The sequence below is a fragment of the Sinocyclocheilus rhinocerous genome, unplaced genomic scaffold (assembly GCF_001515625.1).
Source record: "Sinocyclocheilus rhinocerous isolate Xijiao unplaced genomic scaffold, SAMN03320098_v1.1 scaffold335, whole genome shotgun sequence".
Classification (NCBI taxonomy): domain Eukaryota; kingdom Metazoa; phylum Chordata; class Actinopteri; order Cypriniformes; family Cyprinidae; genus Sinocyclocheilus; species Sinocyclocheilus rhinocerous.
In genome coordinates, this window is record NW_015659708.1 from 736,818 (window position 1) to 757,528 (window position 20,711).

Consider the following 20,711-nt stretch of genomic DNA (forward strand, 5'->3'; position numbering starts at 1 on the left):
GTAAATTCTGCTCCATCTGAAAGCACGTGATGATGATTTCCTGCTGATTACAGAACCGGCTTTTTTAACAAAATGAGCATGACAATCGCATTCGATTAATCGTGCAGCCCTAAACAGGGCTCAACAATAAGATTTTATTCTGCTTGCAAGGCTTCAATAACTTGCAAAAAAAACAGATGTTTATATATGTATTTACATCAACAGGCTTAAAGCACTCACTCTGTGCTGGACCATCCTTATTAATGAGCCTTATAAAACATGACAACAACTCTAACCTGCGTCTATGGCGGCGGTCCTTGCTGTCACTGCGGCGTTCCCTACTTCTCCTCTCTCTGCTTCTCCTTTTCCTCTCTCGACTGCGGCTGCGTGATGGGCTGCGTCGCCGGTGACGGTTCTCTTTGTCCCGCTCTGAGACAGAATGAAGACAAACATGCAAAACATGAGCATGCAAAAACATGAGACAAAGCTGCAGGTTCCTGAAACAAACAGGAGAAAGGAAAGAAAAGGAAAAAGAAGAAGCAGAACAATTCAGCTGCAGAATTAAAGAAAGTAGTGAGATATTACGCAGCTTTTCAGTTTTCACAGTGAGTATCTGGCGGAAAAAAGGAAGATTAGATGGAAAGGACAGGTTGTGCATGCTTTTCTGCACCTCATTCTGGGATACCCACCATGACTTTTTAGACTGTCACCTGTACGGAAGAGAACGAGAGAGGTTAAATCAAGTCATTTTAATCTATATAGGACTTTATATAATACAGATTGTTTCAAAGCAAATTCACGATAATAAACAGGAAAACAACAGAATAAATGCTGCGAACTGGAGGGAAAGAGGAAGTTGCAAAAAAACGTTTGCAACTTATAGCAAACGTCTTAAGTCCTACAAACAGAATACAAAATGTGTTACTAATGACAGGTGATCTGACAACAATACTAAAGACACAAGCCTAAAGTTACAAAAAGACAAAGCTTTAAATGACATGTAATTTCTAGGACAGTTATCACAAAAAGTCACATGAGCTGAAGTTTCACATATAAAACCCTCTCAGTACTTATTGTAAATGTATGTTTTTAAAAATTCAAATGTGACTACAAAACATTATAACAATATAAGATTTTTTATAAGTACATTAAGCTGTTGTTGACACCTTTATATCCAAACAACTGTGCATAATTTAAATAAAATAACAAGTATTCACTCAGTAAATATCAGCAATAAACAACTCTTAAATGTTTATGCATATTTACAGCTTTTTAGATCTCTTTTCTTTATAGGTTAAGCATAAGACAACAATATACTTCAAGTGTAGAATGAGTTTCATTGCCGTAAGCATCAATATGTGACTATTTATACTGACAACAGACACCATGTTTAGTTATTACGATGTTATGCAAGTGATTACTGTTCAGGCCAGTCAATAATGAACATTTATACTCACCTTGTTTGTTTTCAGAAAGCTCTCTCTCAAATTCATCAAAATCAGACATTCTGGCGTTTTGATCTGAAGCAGAAACTCCAGTTAACACGCTCTTTCCCTTATAAATAGCTTTCTCAGTCAACCGCAATTTCAAGGGACGGACTATAAAAATATAGATGTTTTAAAATGTAACACCAGCATATAGAGTTTTCCGAGACACGTAAATTTCGTGCAGAGGGAAATAAACGCTTTGCTTCAGATGGTTGTTAGCTGCTAATGCTAACTTCAACCGGTGCAGGATGCAGGAAAATAAAAGGTTCGCGTCGGCAAAATAGATGATTAAATCGCTTATATGTAATGATTTGCTCTTTGGATATATTCCCTGATAGTCAAATGCTGTTATCTGTCGTTATTGGCTCTGCTGAAGTCTAGCCAGTCTCGACCAAAGAAGCTAACCGTTTACTCCGCGTTGGCGGATGCGCTGACCGTTTCTTCACCGCACAAAAGTCACTCTGAACAAAAGCTTTACCGCCGTGCGTCCCCTATAGGCCTGGAGGGAAGCGTTTTTCAATTTCTGTCCACTTGTCATCCACAAGTCATTTGTGACCCTGGACCACAAAACCAGTCATAAGGGTCAAGCTTCATCTGAAAGCTGAATAAATAAGCTTTCCATTGATGTATGGTTTGTTATGATAGGACAATATTTGACCGAGATACAACTATTTGAAAATCTGGAATCTGAGGGTGCAAAAAAATCTAAATATTGAGAAAATCGCCTTTAAAGTTGTCCAAATGAAGTTCTTAGCAATGCATATTACTGATCAAAAATTAAGTTTTGATATATTTACAGTAGGAAATTTACAAAATATCTTCAATGAGCATGATCTTTACTTAATGTCCTAATGATTTTTGGCATAAAAGAAAAATCTATAATTTTGACCCATACAATGTATTTTTGGCTATTGCTACATATATACCCAGCGACTTAAGACTGCTTTTGTGGTTCAGGGTCACATTTTAGATTTGATTATTTGTCCCTATTTAAAAACAATATAGTGGAGTTCATGTTGAAAATGACTGAATGCTCTTCCATACTGTGTTGGAGATGTGTTTAATAACAGTATGGTTTTGAAATGAATAGTCATAATCCAATAGGAAAAATAATAGGTAACCACAATAACAAAAACGTCAGTCAAGCCTTTCAAATGACATTGCAATGTAGAAACACAATTTTAGCATTATACTTAATCTTATAGGCATACCATGAACTAGTAAGGAATGTGGTGAACAACATTTTCTCGTAAATAATATTTTTAATCAAACAACCTCAAAGTTTTGACTTTTGCTGGTAACCTCCTGAGTAGGACTGGCACACAAAGCATGCAAAAAAACAATATCTCCAATATCACACATTTTGAATTCATATACAATTTATTTTCCCCTTTGTCAATAACAACAAAGTACTTAAATAGTCCCATATTACAACTAATTGTATTTTTTTAAACAAAGGCTTCATTTGTGGAGTCTGAGATGATTTGAAAGAATAACACTTCACTGGTGTGCCACAGTCATTTACTGAGACAGCAGTACACTTCAAACTTAGAGATTTCAAAAATATACAGATAAACACAGTAACTACTTCTCTTTGTTCGTTGAGTTTCTCTCACTAGTTTTTGAATGGAAAATAACTGCAGCTTGTTACAGCCAAGGCCACTAATTAAAGAACAAGTTGCTCCTTTATTATTTCACAGCTAATTTAGAAAGTTTCGAAACTCTGAAGATGATAGTAGCAAGCCGAGAACTTTACTGTCATTCAGTAATCTTTAGTCTGACTCAAATCATCCAAATGTGATCACAAAAGTAGTACCTTGCGTGATCCCCAAATTATGAACTCAAACAAGACAAAGTCCCTTTCATTGAAGGACAGAGTTTCCAAACTTTACAGTAAGTAACTTAAGCATATCTACAAAATAAGAAAAGGTAACTCTTCACATACAGTGGCTGACTGTTTATCTCACAAATGTTCTTCTCCCTTTATGTTGGGTCAACAAGCCATTCTTGGAATCTACACATTTTGAAGAAGTTGGCACAGAGTTGGGATTTGAACAGTTTTTTACTCCAAATGTGTAGATCTAGAATTGAGGTAGAAAAAAAAAAAAAAGCCCATGAAAGGTCAATGAATGGACTCCATAGTATCTAAACCACTGTGTCAATAGTGCTGGCTCCCCCCCCCAAAAAAAAGGAATACATTTGTGGAAATTTAGTGTCTGAACCTGTATGAAATGGGCAGCAAGAGGTTGTTCTTCTTCAAGGCCTGCACCTTAGCATGAGCGTTCTCGTCAAGAGCTTTATAGCAGCGTCTTGCATAATCCAGAAGCTTTTCCTTGGAGGAATCAAACTCGCCAACTTCAGATACCTTCTCAGGAGCAACCAAAAGCATTTCAGCAATAGGAGTGGTGGAGGCGACGGTGTTTCGGTCAACCCCATGGACCTGGAATGCTCTTGACATGCTCTTCAACTTTTGATAGGTGACAAGGATCTTATTGTAACGAAGTAGAACACCTGCAGAGTCTTTAACTGTGTACAAAATTAGTTATTAGATATTTATTAAATATAGAGAGTTGCTTTGAAATATATAGAAACTGAAAACAACAACTCACCTCTTTGTCTTTCCATGCTTCGAGCAATACGGAAAACACGTCGTCTTTTCACCCTTGTCTGGCCATTCTGCCTTCCTGAACGGCTCTTACGTGAGCTTTTACTATCTGAATCATCGCCATCATCATCTGTAACAACCTGCTCCTCTTCCACAAAGTCTTCTTCTGCTATATACTCTTCCTCCTCAATCACCTCCTCGTCTTCTTGACCTGAGGTGAATAAAAAGTAAAAAAATAAAAATAAAATTTCATTGCAGATCAGTTTTTATTATAGGGTTATTATTGTTGACTAAAGTAAAACTAAAACAAAACAAAAAAAAAACATTTTCATTACTTGAAATAAAATAAACATGAACTGAAATAAAAATATTTTAAAAATATTTTTATTTCAGCCATGGTAACATTTCTTGTTTTCATTAAGATTAAGTTAAACTACTAAAATAACTAAAACCAAATAAACTAAAGCTTAATAGATATATTAAACTACATAGATAATCATTTTTGAAAAGAATGAAAATAACAAAACAAAATAGTTTTGTTCAATTCAAATATGAAAATATAAAAATAAAATCTAATGCAGAATACTACCAAAACTATATTATTAATGATATTAAAATAATACTGTTTTAGATAAAGAATGCAATAGTGAGATTGGTGCAACAGAAGAAAGTAGGTCTAAAAACAACAACAACAACAACAACAAAAACTAATTAGCTCTTATTTCTGCTGCGCTTCTGGTTGTGTTGTGCGATTTTTCCAGAGCGTGTCATCATGGATGATGGGGAAGGAATAGCGGTCTTCCGGGTGGGCTGCTTCAGAGTGGTGGCTTGAGGCTCAGCTTCTGCTTCAATTTCTTAAATTAAATAAAGATAACACTTCATAAAATTGGATTATTACATTACAAGACACTACTTTGCACAAGTGTACCTTTTCCTGTCATGCCATTGCTCTCCTGACTCTTGGTGGTGAAAATAAATCTGTCAAGTTGGCAGCGCAGGAAGTCCCTCTCCTCCTCCAGATCTTCGATGCGTTTTTGAAGCCAGGAGTTTTTTTCCAGAGAAATCTGCAGTTGTGCTCGGAGGCTGATAATCAGAAGGTATGGACTGCAAGGAGGAATCTGACCTGACACCGACTCTGCAGGAGCATTTAAACATACTACAGTGTAGATCTCAATCGTGATAATCAAACATGTTACAATGTGGCTGGAGTAAATACCATCGAAGGTGTGGTCGTTTTGATTATAGAAACCAGACTCATCCAGGCTGTTGTCCTCAAAGGGGATGGAAATTTCATACCCATCTTCATTCTTCAAACCTGTCACCAGGAAAAAGACAAATCTGCCTTGGATGGGTGCTGGTTTTAGGTCCAAACTGGCTTTTTGCTGGTCCAAAGTGGTAGACCACCTTAAACCTAAATTTTAAGGTCTCTAAATGATCAACACAATCAAAACCTTGCAGAAAAAGGTTTTTTAGTATAATCTGACAATTCACCTTGAGGTTGTGGTCTGTTTATCTTTATGCAAGTAAGAATAACTTTCATATTGTTGGTAATATTTCAACATGAACATTTACTGGCCTGAAGAAACTGAAATTATCCATATCCATTATCTTTTAGAAAAATTATGTTAAAGTGTGATAAGTTCAAATATGATACAACATGTTTTTTTTGAGGAATGTTTACTTGTACAGCATTTAAATATAATTTTAAGAGATACTAATGAGAGATATAGTGACAACGGATATTTATATACATTTTATGTAAGTAGTCTGTTATACAGTTTTGGCAGATTTACATAAACTATTAGAATTGCAAATTTTTGCTCAGTTTGGGCCTCTGAATAATTTTGAAGTGCTTTTCCTCCTTGAGTGTGAGCTCTATGAGCCATAAAAGCCTGACGTATCATAAGAAATATTTGCAAACTTATATATATATATATATATATTTTGTCAAAAGTTTAAAAATAAATCGTTTCATTTCAAAGATTTTTCCGTCTATAATCTCATGTCATGCTTTACCACAGTAAACCAGCAAACAAATCCAACTTAGACTAACTAGAAATATCCCAAAATCGCCTTCAAACAATATTTCTCAAATACGATAGGATTTTATCCAGTTTAAACTAGACGTTTCGAATGGAATAAAGTCTGACCTCTACAGCTCCTCGTGCTTCTCTGAGCATCAGTCATCATGATTTCGGTAACATCGATCAGGCTGATATTCACAAATCTACAACAAAACATAAATTCTCTCAAAACACGAATCCAACTGATAACTAAACTAAACCGATACAAAACTTTGGAGCGAATGCATGACACAGAGCAGGGCGTGATGCAATTGATAACAATCAAGGACGACTATAAGTAGTTAATTAGTCGTTAACATTAACAAGTTGTTAATTAAACATTAGTTAATTGTGTGTGTCTCCCCGTCCTGTCAAACAGGGGAACGAATGATTGTTCAGCACGGACTGGCGCTCTCTCTGGCAGCGGCAGGGCGCAGCGCCACTTCCGGTGGCATCCCCAGATGCCACGGCAGCTGCCAGAGTTCGTGGCAGCTGCCACGGTCTTTCTCCTCGCCGTTTCTGCTGTTTGCTCGGTAAAACTACACTGTTCTCAGTGGCGTGCGGTGATGTTTTTTTTTTTAATGATGATGCAAAGTTCTCACAATTGTATTATTATTATTATTATTATTATTATTATACATTTTGTATCAGTTGCCATAGTTCTTGCCAGGAGTCAAAGGCAGCTGCCACGAACTCTTTCTCAAGAAAGAAAGTCGTATACATCTGGAATGGCATGAAGGTGAGTAAATTAGAGAATTTTCATTTTTTGGGGTGGAATATTCCTGTAAAGACTGATATTGCACTCCATTACATAACATACTCATTCACTGTTTTGTAACTTATACTGTAACATGAACTGCTGAAAGGATCATTGCAGTTTAAAACACATTATGAATTGTGAACATATTCTGTATATTATGTTCTTGTGCATTTTCTGATAACAAGTAAAGCGTGCGAGTATACTTAAATCAGCTTTGTAATATTAATTCGCATCAAATCGTTCCACTAAACTGCATGAGGCATTTACTGCACGCATTTATAAGAGCTAATAAACTTACAGATGGAACTTGAAGGACCTCATTAGCCAAGCCTCAAAAGGAATTGCAGCGTGTTGATTGGCTTTTGATTGTTGTTGTGCTCCTGTGTCGATCGCTGCATCATGAGGGTTGACTGACTGAACGACAGTCTGCAGAACGAGATTATCCGGGTCATTTAGAAATCATACGTCATATACGGCGCGCTTTTAAATATCTAAGTAAAAAAAATCAAGTGCATGTAACTTGTTTTTTTTCTGTCATTAAATTATGTTTTTAGATACTTTAAAATAAATGAATCAATAAGTGTTTATTTTTATTTTTACAAAGTAGCACGTTTACTTAATTATACCCCTACAATTTAATCTAAAAATGTCCAATTTTTATTAATTATGTTATGATATTCAAACAGCAATATCTTTTACTGTAAAAAGAAAGATCAGTTTTCAGGATTTTATTTACTTTCATTGGTAATTTTGCAAGTACAGCTATGATTACACAAGAGACGTTGCAGTACTTCACAATTTGCATTTCACAGTTTGCATCAAGTTTATTTTTTATATTATTAAATATGTTATTATGTAAAATAGATCTGCCCCAATTGATGTCTATGTCTTAAAAGAACAAGAATGATAATATGATATATATACATATCCTTGATATAGATCAAATTTATGCCAGAGAGCCTACAATAAAACAAAAAAAAATTCCCCCAATTATTGTTACAGCTACTGTACATTCATAATACATAAAATAAGACCCCAGTCAAACAGTGTAAGATGTCTTTGATTAATTTTGATGATATGATGACAGAGTAATAACTGTTTTAGCTATTTTCACGGAAAATTGGTTACCATGGTAACTTGTTTGCAAGAGCAGCATTCCGGTGGTGTCAAATATCAACACGTCTGGGCGGCTCCGGAAACAGCTTCAGACAGGTTTAGTTCATACCTGACGCAACCATGCCTGCAAAAGCGATGAAATATTTAATATTCGTGAAGTGAAGATACGAAAATAAAGGTCAGTATATTTAATAATGCATTTTAGATCGATAAACCCCTAACGCCTTCGTGTTTTTGTGTGAAGATAAGACTTGTCTATTGTTTGAGTGTTGACGCTCGCACATGGTCTTTCTGAGCACATAAAACAATATAAAATAAAGTTGGTGTAGTTATGCTGATCGATCTAACGTTTAAAGTTACTTTACTTTCACATGTGGCTTCAAGTCCCATATTTTACGAATGGCCCAACAGAGTAACAAAATCGTTGTGGATTTTGCTTCATTTTTTACTATTTGCATTGTGCGTTTTTACACTGTTTTATACATAGTTCATGAATGCATTAATTTTTGCTACATATTTTGTCTACATATCTGCTACAAAAAACCTATTTTATTATCTGTTTGTCCCCAACAGTTAGCATGGTGTGTGCTGGTTTGAAACACTGCAAAGTGGCCCTGGGCTTTGCTGTTATTTTTGACATTTTTGGCTTTACGGCCCTGTTTCTGGGGCTCTTTGCACCACTGGAAATGAAGGGGAGAGATTTCGGGGACCTTCTTGTCTACACTGGGGCTGTCTTGGTACTGATATCTCTTGGCGGTTGGGTCATGTGGTACAGCGGCAACATTGAGGGTATGCCAACACAAAAGGATCTGAGCGGAATCGGCAATGCTGTGGATCGCTTGGCCCGCAACCTCAGCAGGAAAATATATACACATCGTGTCCACAGAGGGCCCTGACTTTTCGACGGTGATGCTGTTAGCTGTTTTGTTTCTAATTTCTATTTTCTTTTAATAAAAAAAGACAGTGACTCATTTTTGTGCCTGACAGATTTAAATATGGAGATTTAAAGGGGAAAATAGTATTGTTAAATTAAGTATTCTGACCTTACACCCTGCTTAGGTAAACTGCCTGGAAAAAGACTGTAATAGATATTTCAATAACTCTGTTGTACTTTTTTAATATAAAGATTAGATTTAATACAATACTACTATTGTAGTTTGTTCCGTTACTGTAACAAGTCATTAAGAACTTTACTAAACAAAATTGTTACAAATTTACTGTAATGTAGTGCAATGTATTTTATTTTTATTTTATTTTTTTGCTGTTGTTTTTGTCAACTTATGGCCAAAAGCAGTGTTTATTCTCTGTAAAGTGTGTTTTAGTTCTTATTTTTTCTTTTTAGTTATCAAGAAATGGTTGCATTGGACATGTACGCAAAATGTGTATGATCTTGATTGATATTTGGTAAATTGTCAGTATTGTTTTATATTAAATTAACATGTTCAAGTGGCTAGAAAATTTTGTTCCACCAATCAGAGAACATTTGCAGTACTTCATATGATCTCTAGATGGAGACAGATTTTTACATGAATAAAAATGACATTTTTGACAAATTAAAAAGGTGTTTTTTAAAATAAATGTTTTAAAATATGTATAATATGTATCCTTTACGTTGCTCTTTGCTACAGATGTGACAGTTCTGTACATAAGTTGTGAAATTAGCAAGAAAAAAAGGTTAAAAAGTGTGATAAATATAAAACTGCATTATTATTGTTATTGTTCTTGAAATATCTTAAACCCTGAATATTGTGTTTTTCTAAGTAGATCAGCTTCTCTGCCTCTTCTAAAAGTGCCTCCAGTAAACAAAAAAAGAAGCTTACGGATAGTCTAAGACTTAAAAAACTGGGCTTTATTTAGCTCTAGGTTCTTTTCCTGTTTTAAACTTGATCTCTGAGGGCTTTTCTCGTTTTAAGCCGTCTAATGGGATTGGGACTTATTAGCACACGTGGTCTAAAATTGACATATTCTGTGTGGTACAGACTGAAGTGCGTAAGGGAAATTGGCACTTGATGTGAGAAAAGTAGGCCTACAATGTGGAAAAAGAACAATGTTAGATACAAATCAATGGTAGTTATGCAATTCTAAATCAATAAATTGGTGTCATATAAGAGAAAGCAAATTGTGAAAAAAAGCTTAAAGTAGTTATTTATAAATAAGGTGGATCCCAAAGGTCAGATAACCACCTCCTTTCAAAAAGATTCAGATCTGTGAGATTAAACATCTTGAAAATCTTTTGGACAGATTATTATTTACACCTGTTTTTGAGGCAAACACCTTAGTGGAGAACCTACTGCATGGTATACCACTCTGGAAGGAAACCCTACTTGCTATTCTTTATTTCTATAGGGTTAAAAATATTCCATGATGCTTGCAAATTAATATGAGCTCATGAAAATGGTTTGCACAATATTTATAACAATTGTAAAATGCTGTTAGTCTTAGACTGACTTCAGTATTTCACATGAAATACATTTCGTAGAGATTCAGCTATTTTGACAGTTTCTATCAATTTGACAAAAAAAAAGATTGTTAATGCCTAATTTAAAACCATAACAATGTCTTTATCAATGCATTTGTATTCAACCACTTAATAAGTTATTCTAAGAAAAAATTATCAAGCAATCTTTTTTTTATGGAAAGATGATGAACTACAAGCCATCAATTTGTCACTGACTACATGACATTTAACTATTTAAATGTTAGATATTTTATTTAAAGATGCAGTCCGTAACTTTTGGCGCTCTTGCGGTTAATAAACAGAACTGCGTGCGTCTTGCGGAAGAACATTGTAGCCGGAGCTACTTCTCTCTGTTTATGTCTATGACGAATCACGCAGGTACTGGGCTACTCCGCTGCGGTACCTACCCGAACCAGTCTAAAATAGTCCGAATACAAACACTTATTATAGGTGTACCTTAGTGATTCAGGACAAGCCAAAAACACGGTGTGGAAAATTGATTCATGGTTTACTCGCTTATTGTATAAATTATGTAAAATTTGAACACAAAAAAGTTACGGACTGCAGCTTTAATTTGTGATATTTTATTAAATATAAAAAATACAGAAATCTGGGATTTAATTTTATTTTAAATTGACATTATGTTTGGGTTTGCACTTAATCAAGCATAGGAAGATGTAAATAAATGGATACCAGTCATTAAAGACCAGTGCACAGAAGCTTGGCTTTCCTTTGATGTCACCTGTTATGATTCTTTCCCTCCTTGTTCACTCTTTCCAACGTGTTTATTTCTGTGTTCTCTCTCTCATTATAGATGAAGGGATTGTCTGGTGCAGGGACATTATCGTGGGCAGGACAAGGTAGACTAGGGACAGTAAGCTGCTCAGAAGAAGACTATCAGGATGTATTTATGACCCAGAGAAAATCCAACACTTAAAAAGGTGGAAAGGTAAACAACAAAATCTCTCTCATTATAGATGAAGGGATTGGCTGGTGCAGGGACATTATCGTGGGCAGGACAAGGTAGACTAGGGACAGTAAGCTGCTCAGAAGAAGACTATCAGGATGTATTTATGACCCAGAGAAAATCCAACACTTAAAAAGGTGGAAAGGTAAACAACAAAAAAAGATTTGATATAGGTAAGGATACAGATGAAAGATTGCACAGTATGTCAACAGTCAATCAGAAGGTTTCTAAAACCCAGTGATCTTCTCTTTTTTTCCTAAAATTACTTTCAAACAATTATGTATGTTTGGACAATCCCCCCAAAGGTTAAGTGCCTCGGACAAGGTCACAATAGTGGTATAAATCGCCCCTTACATGCCCCTATAACCTTCCAAAAACACAATAAAAACCTCAATAAAAAATAAAAAAGGGGTGCAGTGCAGATATTCAATATTCAAACTGAACCTCTTATTTTTTTCCCGTTTATTTATTTATTTATATATATTTTTAATAAATAATGCTGATAATCATGTCATTGCCCAGATAATTTCAAGTTCAAGTGTTTATTTAATCAGCTGCAAATTTAGCAGTTTTTATTTCAAAAGTCACTAAAATACATTAAGATGGTGTACGCCTGGACAGCACACCATGAGGAGAAGACCATTACCACTTAGTTTAATGAGATTTATGAAGACCTGAATGGAAATCCCTCTCTAATAGTAGAGATCAGCGCACCCCTTGACTGTTTTTCTGGAACTACATTTTGTATTTATAGATGAAATTCTTTGCCATAATGTTGTTTACATAAAACAACCAATTAACAGGCTACAAAAATTGTCATCATTTGATCATTTTACTTCTAAAAATCATAAAATAAAATGTAAAAATCTGGTATTGTGGCAAACAGTTGTATCATATGTTGTATCATATGTTTCAACTCATCCAGGAGAGTGTACTTTATTTTAGTCATGTTGTCCGAGCTGTTTAGCTAAAACCCAAAATGTGACTGTAATTATTATGGGGTTAGAAAAAAGTACAGAACAGAACAGAAAAAAAGCAATTGTGCAAAACATGAAATGAAAATCTTGTTCTGGCTGAGCCTTGTGGAATCTTGTTTAATTGACTTAACCCAGTATGGAGAGGTAGCCGCCTCTTTAACTCCTAACTGCCTCATTACTCTTCCAAACTCTACCTTGATAACTTCCCTTCCATTCTTCATTCTTGGTCCACAGCCACAGGTAAGCATATTCTTTTCTATTCATGCATACAGATACAAGATTTTTGATTTCTCTCTAGAGCACAACTACTTATGAGCCTAGTGATTTTAATCAGAACTTGCATATTCTTTACTGGTTTGCATCTATTTATCATTATATTAATATTCACTACATTAAACATTTATAAATGCATCCCAGTCAGTGGCTTTACTTTTTTTTCAGTGGCTTCTGAGTTTATTTATTCATTTATTTTTTTTATCTATTACTCTTTTTTTTTTTTATCAATTACTCCTTTTTTGTTTGAGTTCTGTCTACATTAAATAAAACCTTGGAAAAAACCTTTATGAGACTAAGTCTGTAATATAGGTTGGGCTTTTTGTTTACTGCAGTTTATTAGGACACTTTCGTAATATAATGACTTAAAAGGCATAGCCACTGATTATGTTAACTAGAAAATCTTGATAATAGATGTAATAATGTAATCTATGCACAACCATAATTTGTAGTTAGTTTCCTAATTGCAGCATGCAAAAAATTTGGGAACATATTTCAGAGGTGAGGTTTTTTTTTCTTTCTAAAGAGAGGTATAGTCACATTTCTTCTTTTTTTCTAGTTTTGAAGTGTTTTCATATTTTTTCAGCAACACTGAGCAATTTATCAGTAAAGGGCGATAAAGAACAACTAAATGCCAATTTGAGAAACGTTATATTAAGTACAATAAACATGACTAGGTCAAGATATTAAAATTATAGGGAACCGTCTATTGACTGTCAATGGTTCAGTCTCACACAAATAATAATAATAAAAGCAACAGAAAATATATGAAACACGTTATGTGCCATATTTCAGGAACACTAAGATGTTTGGTATCGTGGCTTCATTTTAATGACAATTAAAAAAAAAAAGTTTTGGAGTGAAATATGACCCACATTTTTGTGTGTCAGATCTTTTGTAATTTTAACTTGCTGTGTTAATTTACAGTTTTGACTGGAAACCTTGACTGACTAACATCTTTACTAAGGGCACAATTTCACACCTTTGTTAGTACATCAGTTTCTTCTGTCTTCTATTCTTCTATCACTCAAAGGGAGGTCATGGGAAACGCACAGAGTGGAGGGATTCCCAGAGAGATCCTGGATGACCTCAAGCTGACCACCAGGTTCTCAGAATCTGAGATCACCCAGTGGTATGAAAACTTCCAGAAGCAATGTCCTACAGGTCGCATCTCACTACAGCAGTTTGAGGAGATCTACGCTAAATTCTTCCCTGAAAGTGATGCCAAAGCTTATGCCCAACACGTTTTTCGGTCCTTTGACACCAATGATGATGGGACATTAGACTTTAAAGAGTATGTTGTTGCACTTCATATGACCTCCTCGGGCAAGTCGACCTTGAAGCTAGAGTGGGCCTTCTCACTGTTTGATGTGGACAAGAATGGTTACGTCACAAAACCTGAAGTAATTGAACTCAGCCAGGTAAGAAAATGATTAGATTTCACATAAATTGTACACAAACAGCTGCTGAAGGAGCTGTTCTCCATCCTACTGGACAAACCTCCATTCCACAGATTTACTCTGTTCCCAATATATCTATCATAGAATTTACTATGAAAATATATTACGCTTTTTATTTACTTGATAGATTTAGCTTAAAGTGTGTCATATCTGTGCCACTAACCTCACCAAACAGAATTGCATAATTCATGATTTCCAACAGGTTTCCTTGAACACACCCCCATCTGTCTTTGGTCAGACAAACAGATAGTCCCGCCCCCAAATACACTGGTTGAGTCAATGTTGATTCAATCAGAGAATTCTTCACATATAATAGTATTTCAAACTTAATATTTCTTATTTGTTTAAGTTAGCCATGCGAATATGATATGAAACATTATTGACGTAAACTCAAGACAGTAAGGATCACAAGTAAAACTGCTTGGCGAAATTTTGCTAGCAAATTTCAGCCATTTACGAATCTGCAAAACCAGGAGTTTCAAGCTCAAGCTTTTTAAAGGTCAGATTCTGATTGGCTGTCAATGTTTTTTTATCATTCATCATCTGGAAAAAAAATCGTTCTTAAAGTTTTTTCATATTATTGTTTCTGTGTCGTTTTCATTACTTGTGTTGTGGACTTCACAATGCTTGTGGACTTCACTACAGAATTAAAACTTTAGTTAAAAAACGCTGACACTCATTGGGAATACATTATGATAAAACATCATTAACATAAACTCTGAGAGTACTTAAAACAGTAAAAATGCAGTCACAGTTACTGTTGCTCAGCTAAATTTTGTAGGCGAAATCCAACCATTTTCGATTTTCGCGTGTGGGCTAAAAAGTTTCTCACGCTGATTTCGCTCGTGTTCCAGTTTTTCACACATATATTCCATGTATTAATATGCTTTTTATTTACCTGATAGATTTTGTTAGCTTGAAATGTGTCATTCCTGTGCCAGCAACCTCACCAAACAGAATTGCATAATTCATGATTTCAAACAGGTTTCCTTGAACACACCCCCATCTGTCATTGGTCAGACAAATAGTTAGCCCCGCCCCCGAATACATTGGTTGAGTCAATGTCAATTCAATCGCAGAATTCTTCACACATAATAGTATTATGTAATAGTAATAGTATCAATGTATATTATGTAATAGTAATAGTATCAAACTCAGTATTTGTTATTTATTAAGTTAGCCATGCGATTGGTGGGTAAATGTACAGAAACTTTAGGGAGAATTATTAGGGAGTTTCGAGTGGGGGCTAAAATTTTTCCCATGCAGATTTAGCTCGTGTTCCAGTTTTTCACACATATATTCCATGTATTATTATGCTTTTTATTTACCTGATAGACTTTGTTAGCTTGAATAAATGTGTCATTTCTGTGCCACCAACGTCACCAAACAGAATTGCATAATTCGTGATTTCAAACAAGGTTTCCTTGAACACACCCCCATCTGTCATTGGTCAGACAAATAGATAGCCCCGCCCCGAATACATTGGTTGAGTCGATTCAATAGCAGAAATCTTCACACATAATAGTATTTCAAACTCAATATTTGTTATATATTAAGTTAGCCATGCGATTGGTGGGTAAATGTATAGAAACTTTAGGGAGAATTATTAGGGAGTTTCGAGTGGGGGCTAAAATGTTTCCCATGCAGATTTCGCTCATGTTCCAGTTGGTCACACAAATTCACTGTTAATCATATATTGCTACACTATTGATAATGAACAGTTGCCTGCAAAATTGTGGCAATGTGACTGCATCTTAAGTTTGCCTGGTGGTGGGACACCCCATCTAAATCATAAGGGATCATGAATGTGTCTCAGACTCTGAGTCAGGTCATTTTGACAGTGACGATTAAAACATAAAGAGCATTAAACATTAAAGCTGACCTAAGAACAGCGATTAGAAGCATAGAGTGACATCATCCTTAAGCTTGAGCTCTATAAGCACTCATTGCGGAGGGAGGCAGAAGGATTGGGTGGTGGGTACTGTGAGAGAGATAAGCGCTTCAGTGTGCAATCAGGATTTAAGACCATGGGCACAGCGGGATTCAATGACATGTCAACTCTTAAGCCTTCTTCTTAGAAATGGCCGATCAATTTCCCAGGGAGTAGTGTAAACTGTTGGACAGAGATGTTGTAGTATGAATCAACAGAATAAATGATACCCCTTATGTTATATCATCTGAAAACAGTAAACTTTCCTTCAAAAATAAACTATAGTGTAATATTACATCAAAGCAGGGCTGTCTTTTGGATTATGACAACCGAGAACGCTCAGTTGTGAATACTTGTGAATTGTGGTACATGAGTACTCAAGGGGATGATATAGTTTTCATTCAAATGTCTGTGCCATTACTGTATGTGTTTAATTAAGATAATCATTTGTAAACTTTAATTTGCTCAGCAAGATTCTCTTCAAACTGTAGTAGCTCCACCATGACAGAAAATTAATTGTATAGAAGACACTTGCAGAATCACTGAGAATGATCACTGATTAGCATTCTCAGATGTGTCAAATACTAATTTCGCCTGGTTTATTGGAGCAGTTTATTGGATAGATCACCACAAAATAAAAATTCTTGTCATTCCAAACATGACTTTCTTTCATGGAACACAGAGAGAAAAGCTTATCACTGAATAAAGTAAAAATGAATGAGGGTTGTCGAGCTCCAAAAAAAGACAATAACTATAATGATAACTATACAGTGTCCACACCAATGCATTATAATGTTCTGTTCATTATAAGTTCGCACGGCAATTTTGTCGTCTGAAACTTTAAATGCTTGAGGTCTTTAAAGTCGTTTGGATTCTGATTGGCTATCAAGGTTTTTTATTATCCGTCAGCAGGGTAAAAATAATTCTGAAAGTGATTCCAAATGATATTGTTTCTCGGTGTCGTTATCGTTATAGTTGTTTTTTTAAAACATTATAGTTGTAATTACCGTTACAGTTATCGTTCTTGGTGCGAACAGGTCTTACGCACTATATTCCAGGTCTTCTGAATTTATACAACTGGTTTTGTGTGAACAGACCAACATTTAAATGGTTATTGAAACATTTCTAATTTCTGTTTCAGCATAACAAATTTTCCGGATATTTATTTATGGTTACAGAGTGATTAATGTAATTGAAAGTCTGTTCATTTTAGTCTTTTATTTATTACACTTTTTCACCTTGTTTTGAGTTAGAAGTGCACTCCAGACATGGCTGTCCTCATTATCTTGCTAAAGCTCTCAAGTAAGATTGGCAGTGCCATGCTGTGGCAATTTGGCACAGCTGGCACCATTTCATCTATTTGTATTGGCCTATTGTTAGGTAACTTCAGTTATATTAGGTTGAGCCGAATCAGCATGCAAACTAATTACTAAACAAGCAAGTTAAGCTCTGAAGAAGGAGTAAGACATATACAGCACTGAGGCCAAACAGATAGGGAGCTGAGGGAAAGCGAGGAGAAATAAATTTAACACATAGCCTAAACACAATCCATTAAAATTAAGCTAAGCATGGATTACAGGACAAAATAACATATTTGGAAATAGGTTTGTGCGTCATGAGATGTTATCCAAAGAATAGGTCCATGTAATGGCCAACAACATCGTCATACAAAAAAAAAAAAAATCATAAGTATGTCCTGTACAGCAATTATGACGCTGACTGAACTGAAACATTCAAACATTTTTAATAAAGAATGCTACAACCTAACATGCAACATGTTGAGACCCATAATACACTATAGAAATCTACAAGGTAAAATTTATTACTTGACCCATTAACAAAGACACAAGTGTGAAATATACAGATTTTGTATTTTGGCTTTCTTATAGTGGCACAGTAGTCTAATTCAAATATAAACTGGCAGTAAAACTACAGTGATTCAAATGAAAATTCCGTATTCACTTTGATGGATTTGGTGAGTTCATTCAAGCCAAAAACTCTGTCATTTGATCCTATTCTCTCTCATTTCCCATCAGGCAATTTTCAATCTCATACCAAAAGCGAAGCAGGCAAATCTTCCCAGTGATGAGAGCACTCCAGAGAAGAGAGCAGAGAAACTCTGGGCCATCTTTGACAAAAAGGACAATGGTAAGAAAGCTAACTTAAGATTCTTATGATTCGTTGTTAATTGATATTAGCATACAGAGAAAACATTTACAAAGTAAATTCTCTCTCACACATGCAGAACGAGTCGCAGAGGAAGAGTTCATTGAGGCCGTTCAGTCAAACGAGATTGCTCTGCGGCTCATTCAGTACGACCATAAATGACCCAACATGATCATGTTCATGCAAACAGTGGTTTTGTCATGCTTGACTTCCTGTGCATTTGTTGTTATATTAAACATTTCATTAAAGATGCGCCATCCTTAATTTGTGTGTCACCATTGTGTTCTGCTAGTTTCACGTGTTTTTATTAAAGCAACTGTAAGTTTTTTTTTTTACCTTGAAATATCAGTTTCAAAATCATTCTGCTTATTTTCAGGCTAGATTAGTTTTCAGGCTATATTATATTTGCAGTTTAGAGAGCTTCATCAGTTATAACGAAACAATGTGACATTGATTTTTCAATTTAGTTGAAAAATTGCTCATCTTCATAACATAAGGATCACGTCCAACATATGTTGTGATTTTCTGTTTATTCCTTTCCAGTGCTTAATTTGAGCCAGATCCTGTTCCAGAAAATGTCAGATTTTGGATTTTTGCATTCCGGTATTTGTTTTTAAAGATCCGGCATTAACAAGTGCATTATCGTGACAGTGCATGCGTACATACGAGACAGAGCGATTGCGGGTTTATGTAGATGTATCAGTTTCAAAATCATTCTGATGGTACACTCACATCTAATAAGATAAATGGCTTCTGTCTGTTTCCCACACTCCTGTGCTTTACAGCAGCAACAAATGCACGTGTAGCTGTCCACTGTAATAGGTTTTGCCCATGACGTCACTGCTGTGGCGCAAAATGCAGCTGGAGGCAAGGAAGTGATTTTCTATATAGGAATCTAGCATAAACTCAAAATGACTATGTTTTGCGTTATGGACGCTCAAATTGGTCAAACCGAGAAACCACAAGGAGCTTTTATCGTGTACGAAAATTAATCATAGCCTAGTTCCCCTCACTCCAAAACAAATCATTTAAATATATATGCAGAACAGATCAAGAATGAAAAAAAATATAAAGCTAAAGAAACCAAAACAAAGCGTTCGCATATCGACAGAAAAAAAAATCATCCTCTTCGCATGTGCAAAAATGTGCTTGGCATTAGCAGCTGTAGACCGGTTATACACGGACTCTTTAAATTGATATGTTTGGCTGACTGTATTTTATTTTGTGTATTTTATTTAATGAACAGACTGTGATGGCGAGTTTGAATTGCGAGAATATGTGGTGTGTATGTATGTATGTGTGGCCTACAATTAACAAAAGCAAAAAAGGCCTCTAACACGAACTTGCTCTATTCTTTTTCTATTCTATCTGTTTTCTTTTTATTTATTAGGCCTATATAATAAAAAAAAAAACTTTGCTACGTGCACGTTAAGATGAGACTTGTTATAGCACCTGCGTATCATTGCTCTTTTGTTGATTTGTATTGCTTCCATTTGTCCTCATTTGTAAGTGGCTTTGGATAAAAGCGTCTGCTAAATAACTAAATGTAAATGTTTACTTTTATTTTTGCAGCTCGCAATAAAAAGAACATTTGTGTTTTTGTAATTAAGCAAACAAACAGGATGCGCGTTCTCATCTCGGTTTCCTTCCCGTGAACTTGTTTGCGGATCGCTGCGCCTCACATCTGTTTTATATCTGTTAATTATTTATGTCAGATATGTTTCGCATATTTATACCTTTTCTATATAGATTATGATTATATTTTAGTTTTATGGAAACACATTTTGTTATTTTTAATGTAACTTACATAATTTGCCTTAAATCATCCTGGCGACCCATTTTTGACCCATGGTTTGAAAACCTAGGTCCATGCAGAAACTTGTGAACGATGCTTTTATAGTTGTGTCATCGCCGTTTAGTGACGTCATTGAATGTTCCGGGAAAACTGAAGTTGTATTGTCAGTGTCGGTCACGGGGCCTTTTAACTGCTGATTTGGATCCGGCAATGTTTAATTTACAAATTAAGCACCTTATAGTGTCTAAACCAGTACAGTACGGACTTTCCTCCATCTCATCCATTCTGCTTTTCACTTCCTGGCCTCCATCTGATTTTCGCGCCAAATCGTGCGTCTTCAGAATCACGTGATTGCAACAGTGAATTCTTCTCATTTAACTGTAGGGGGCTCCAAAGTCGAAAAAATACACATTGCCCTCCATCTGATTTTCGCGCCGAATCGTGCGTCTTCAGAATCACGTGATTGCAACAGTGAATTCTTCTCATTTAACTGTAGGGGGCTCCAAAGTCGAAAAAATACACAAAACGACATACAGCTGCTTTAAGTAAAAGATACCTGTTTGAAAAATAGTTGAAATATATTTTGTTCCCTTTGACTGTAATTTCTAGGTTAAGGGTATGTTTGATTTCTGTCATGCATTTGTTGAATTAGAGGTTTGTTTGGCACATAGGCCT

General features: G+C 35.3%; 3 protein-coding genes and 1 long non-coding RNA gene across 8 annotated transcripts in view; 2 read left to right on the top strand and 2 right to left on the bottom strand.

The window, feature by feature from the left end:
• u2af2b (U2 small nuclear RNA auxiliary factor 2b) overlaps positions 1-1,929 on the bottom strand; it is a 12,580-nt gene extending 10,651 nt beyond the window's left edge. The window contains exons 1-4 of one of the 3 annotated variants that reach the window (XM_016532894.1): positions 1,872-1,925; positions 1,437-1,499; positions 669-689; positions 276-408 (exon numbers count right to left, since the gene is read on the bottom strand). In XM_016532894.1, the coding sequence (XP_016388380.1) occupies positions 276-408; positions 669-689; positions 1,437-1,485 (203 nt within the window). In that variant the 5' untranslated portion in view covers positions 1,486-1,499; positions 1,872-1,925. Of the gene's footprint in view, positions 1-275; positions 409-668; positions 690-1,436 lie in introns of all 3 variants that reach the window. The other 2 variants (XM_016532893.1, XM_016532895.1) reach the window with 2 other exon arrangements.
• A 590-nt stretch (positions 1,930-2,519) lies between these two features.
• Positions 2,520-3,576, top strand: LOC107724120 (uncharacterized). The gene is made up of 2 exons (XR_001637997.1): positions 2,520-3,363; positions 3,396-3,576. It is a non-coding gene; the product is annotated as an uncharacterized LOC107724120 (long non-coding RNA).
• Positions 3,430-6,502, bottom strand: ccdc106b (coiled-coil domain containing 106b). Of its 3 annotated transcripts, XM_016532919.1 has the most exons (7): positions 6,370-6,501; positions 6,222-6,300; positions 5,288-5,386; positions 5,000-5,206; positions 4,788-4,925; positions 4,076-4,282; positions 3,431-3,992 (listed from the first exon to the last, which is right to left on the bottom strand). In XM_016532919.1, exons 2-7 carry the CDS (start codon positions 6,259-6,261, stop codon positions 3,676-3,678), a joined length of 1,008 nt encoding a protein of 335 aa, XP_016388405.1. In that variant the 5' UTR covers positions 6,262-6,300; positions 6,370-6,501; the 3' UTR covers positions 3,431-3,675. The 3 variants fall into 3 exon arrangements, with proteins under 3 accessions (XP_016388404.1, XP_016388403.1, XP_016388405.1); XM_016532918.1 differs by having other exon boundaries at positions 3,430-3,992; positions 4,788-4,919; positions 6,222-6,502; XM_016532917.1 differs by having other exon boundaries at positions 3,430-3,992; positions 6,222-6,502.
• Positions 6,503-12,559: 6,057 nt separating this feature from the next.
• Positions 12,560-18,505, top strand: LOC107724101 (visinin-like). The gene is made up of 4 exons (XM_016532886.1): positions 12,560-12,652; positions 13,719-14,106; positions 18,112-18,223; positions 18,321-18,505. The coding sequence occupies exons 2-4, from the start codon at positions 13,726-13,728 to the stop codon at positions 18,401-18,403; spliced, it is 576 nt and encodes a 191-aa protein (XP_016388372.1). The 5' UTR covers positions 12,560-12,652; positions 13,719-13,725; the 3' UTR covers positions 18,404-18,505.
• The last annotated feature ends 2,206 nt before the right edge of the window (positions 18,506-20,711 follow it).

Bases quoted from the DNA above. Each gene is read 5' to 3' on its own strand.
- ccdc106b (XM_016532917.1), bottom strand. From the start codon at position 6,312: ATGTTTTGTTGTAGATTTGTGAATATCAGCCTGATCGATGTTACCGAA. The intron at 5,387-6,221 runs GTCAGACTTTAT...TCCTGGTGACAG, and splicing joins AAGCACGAGGAGCTGTAGAG to GTTTGAAGAATGAAGATGGG. The intron at 4,283-4,787 runs GCTAATTAGTTT...TATTCACCTCAG, and splicing joins GAAGCGCAGCAGAAATAAGA to GTCAAGAAGACGAGGAGGTG.
- LOC107724101 (XM_016532886.1), top strand. From the start codon at position 13,726: ATGGGAAACGCACAGAGTGGAGGGATTCCCAGAGAGATCCTGGATGAC. The intron at 14,107-18,111 runs GTAAGAAAATGA...ATTTCCCATCAG, and splicing joins AAGTAATTGAACTCAGCCAG to GCAATTTTCAATCTCATACC. The intron at 18,224-18,320 runs GTAAGAAAGCTA...TCACACATGCAG, and splicing joins CTTTGACAAAAAGGACAATG to AACGAGTCGCAGAGGAAGAG.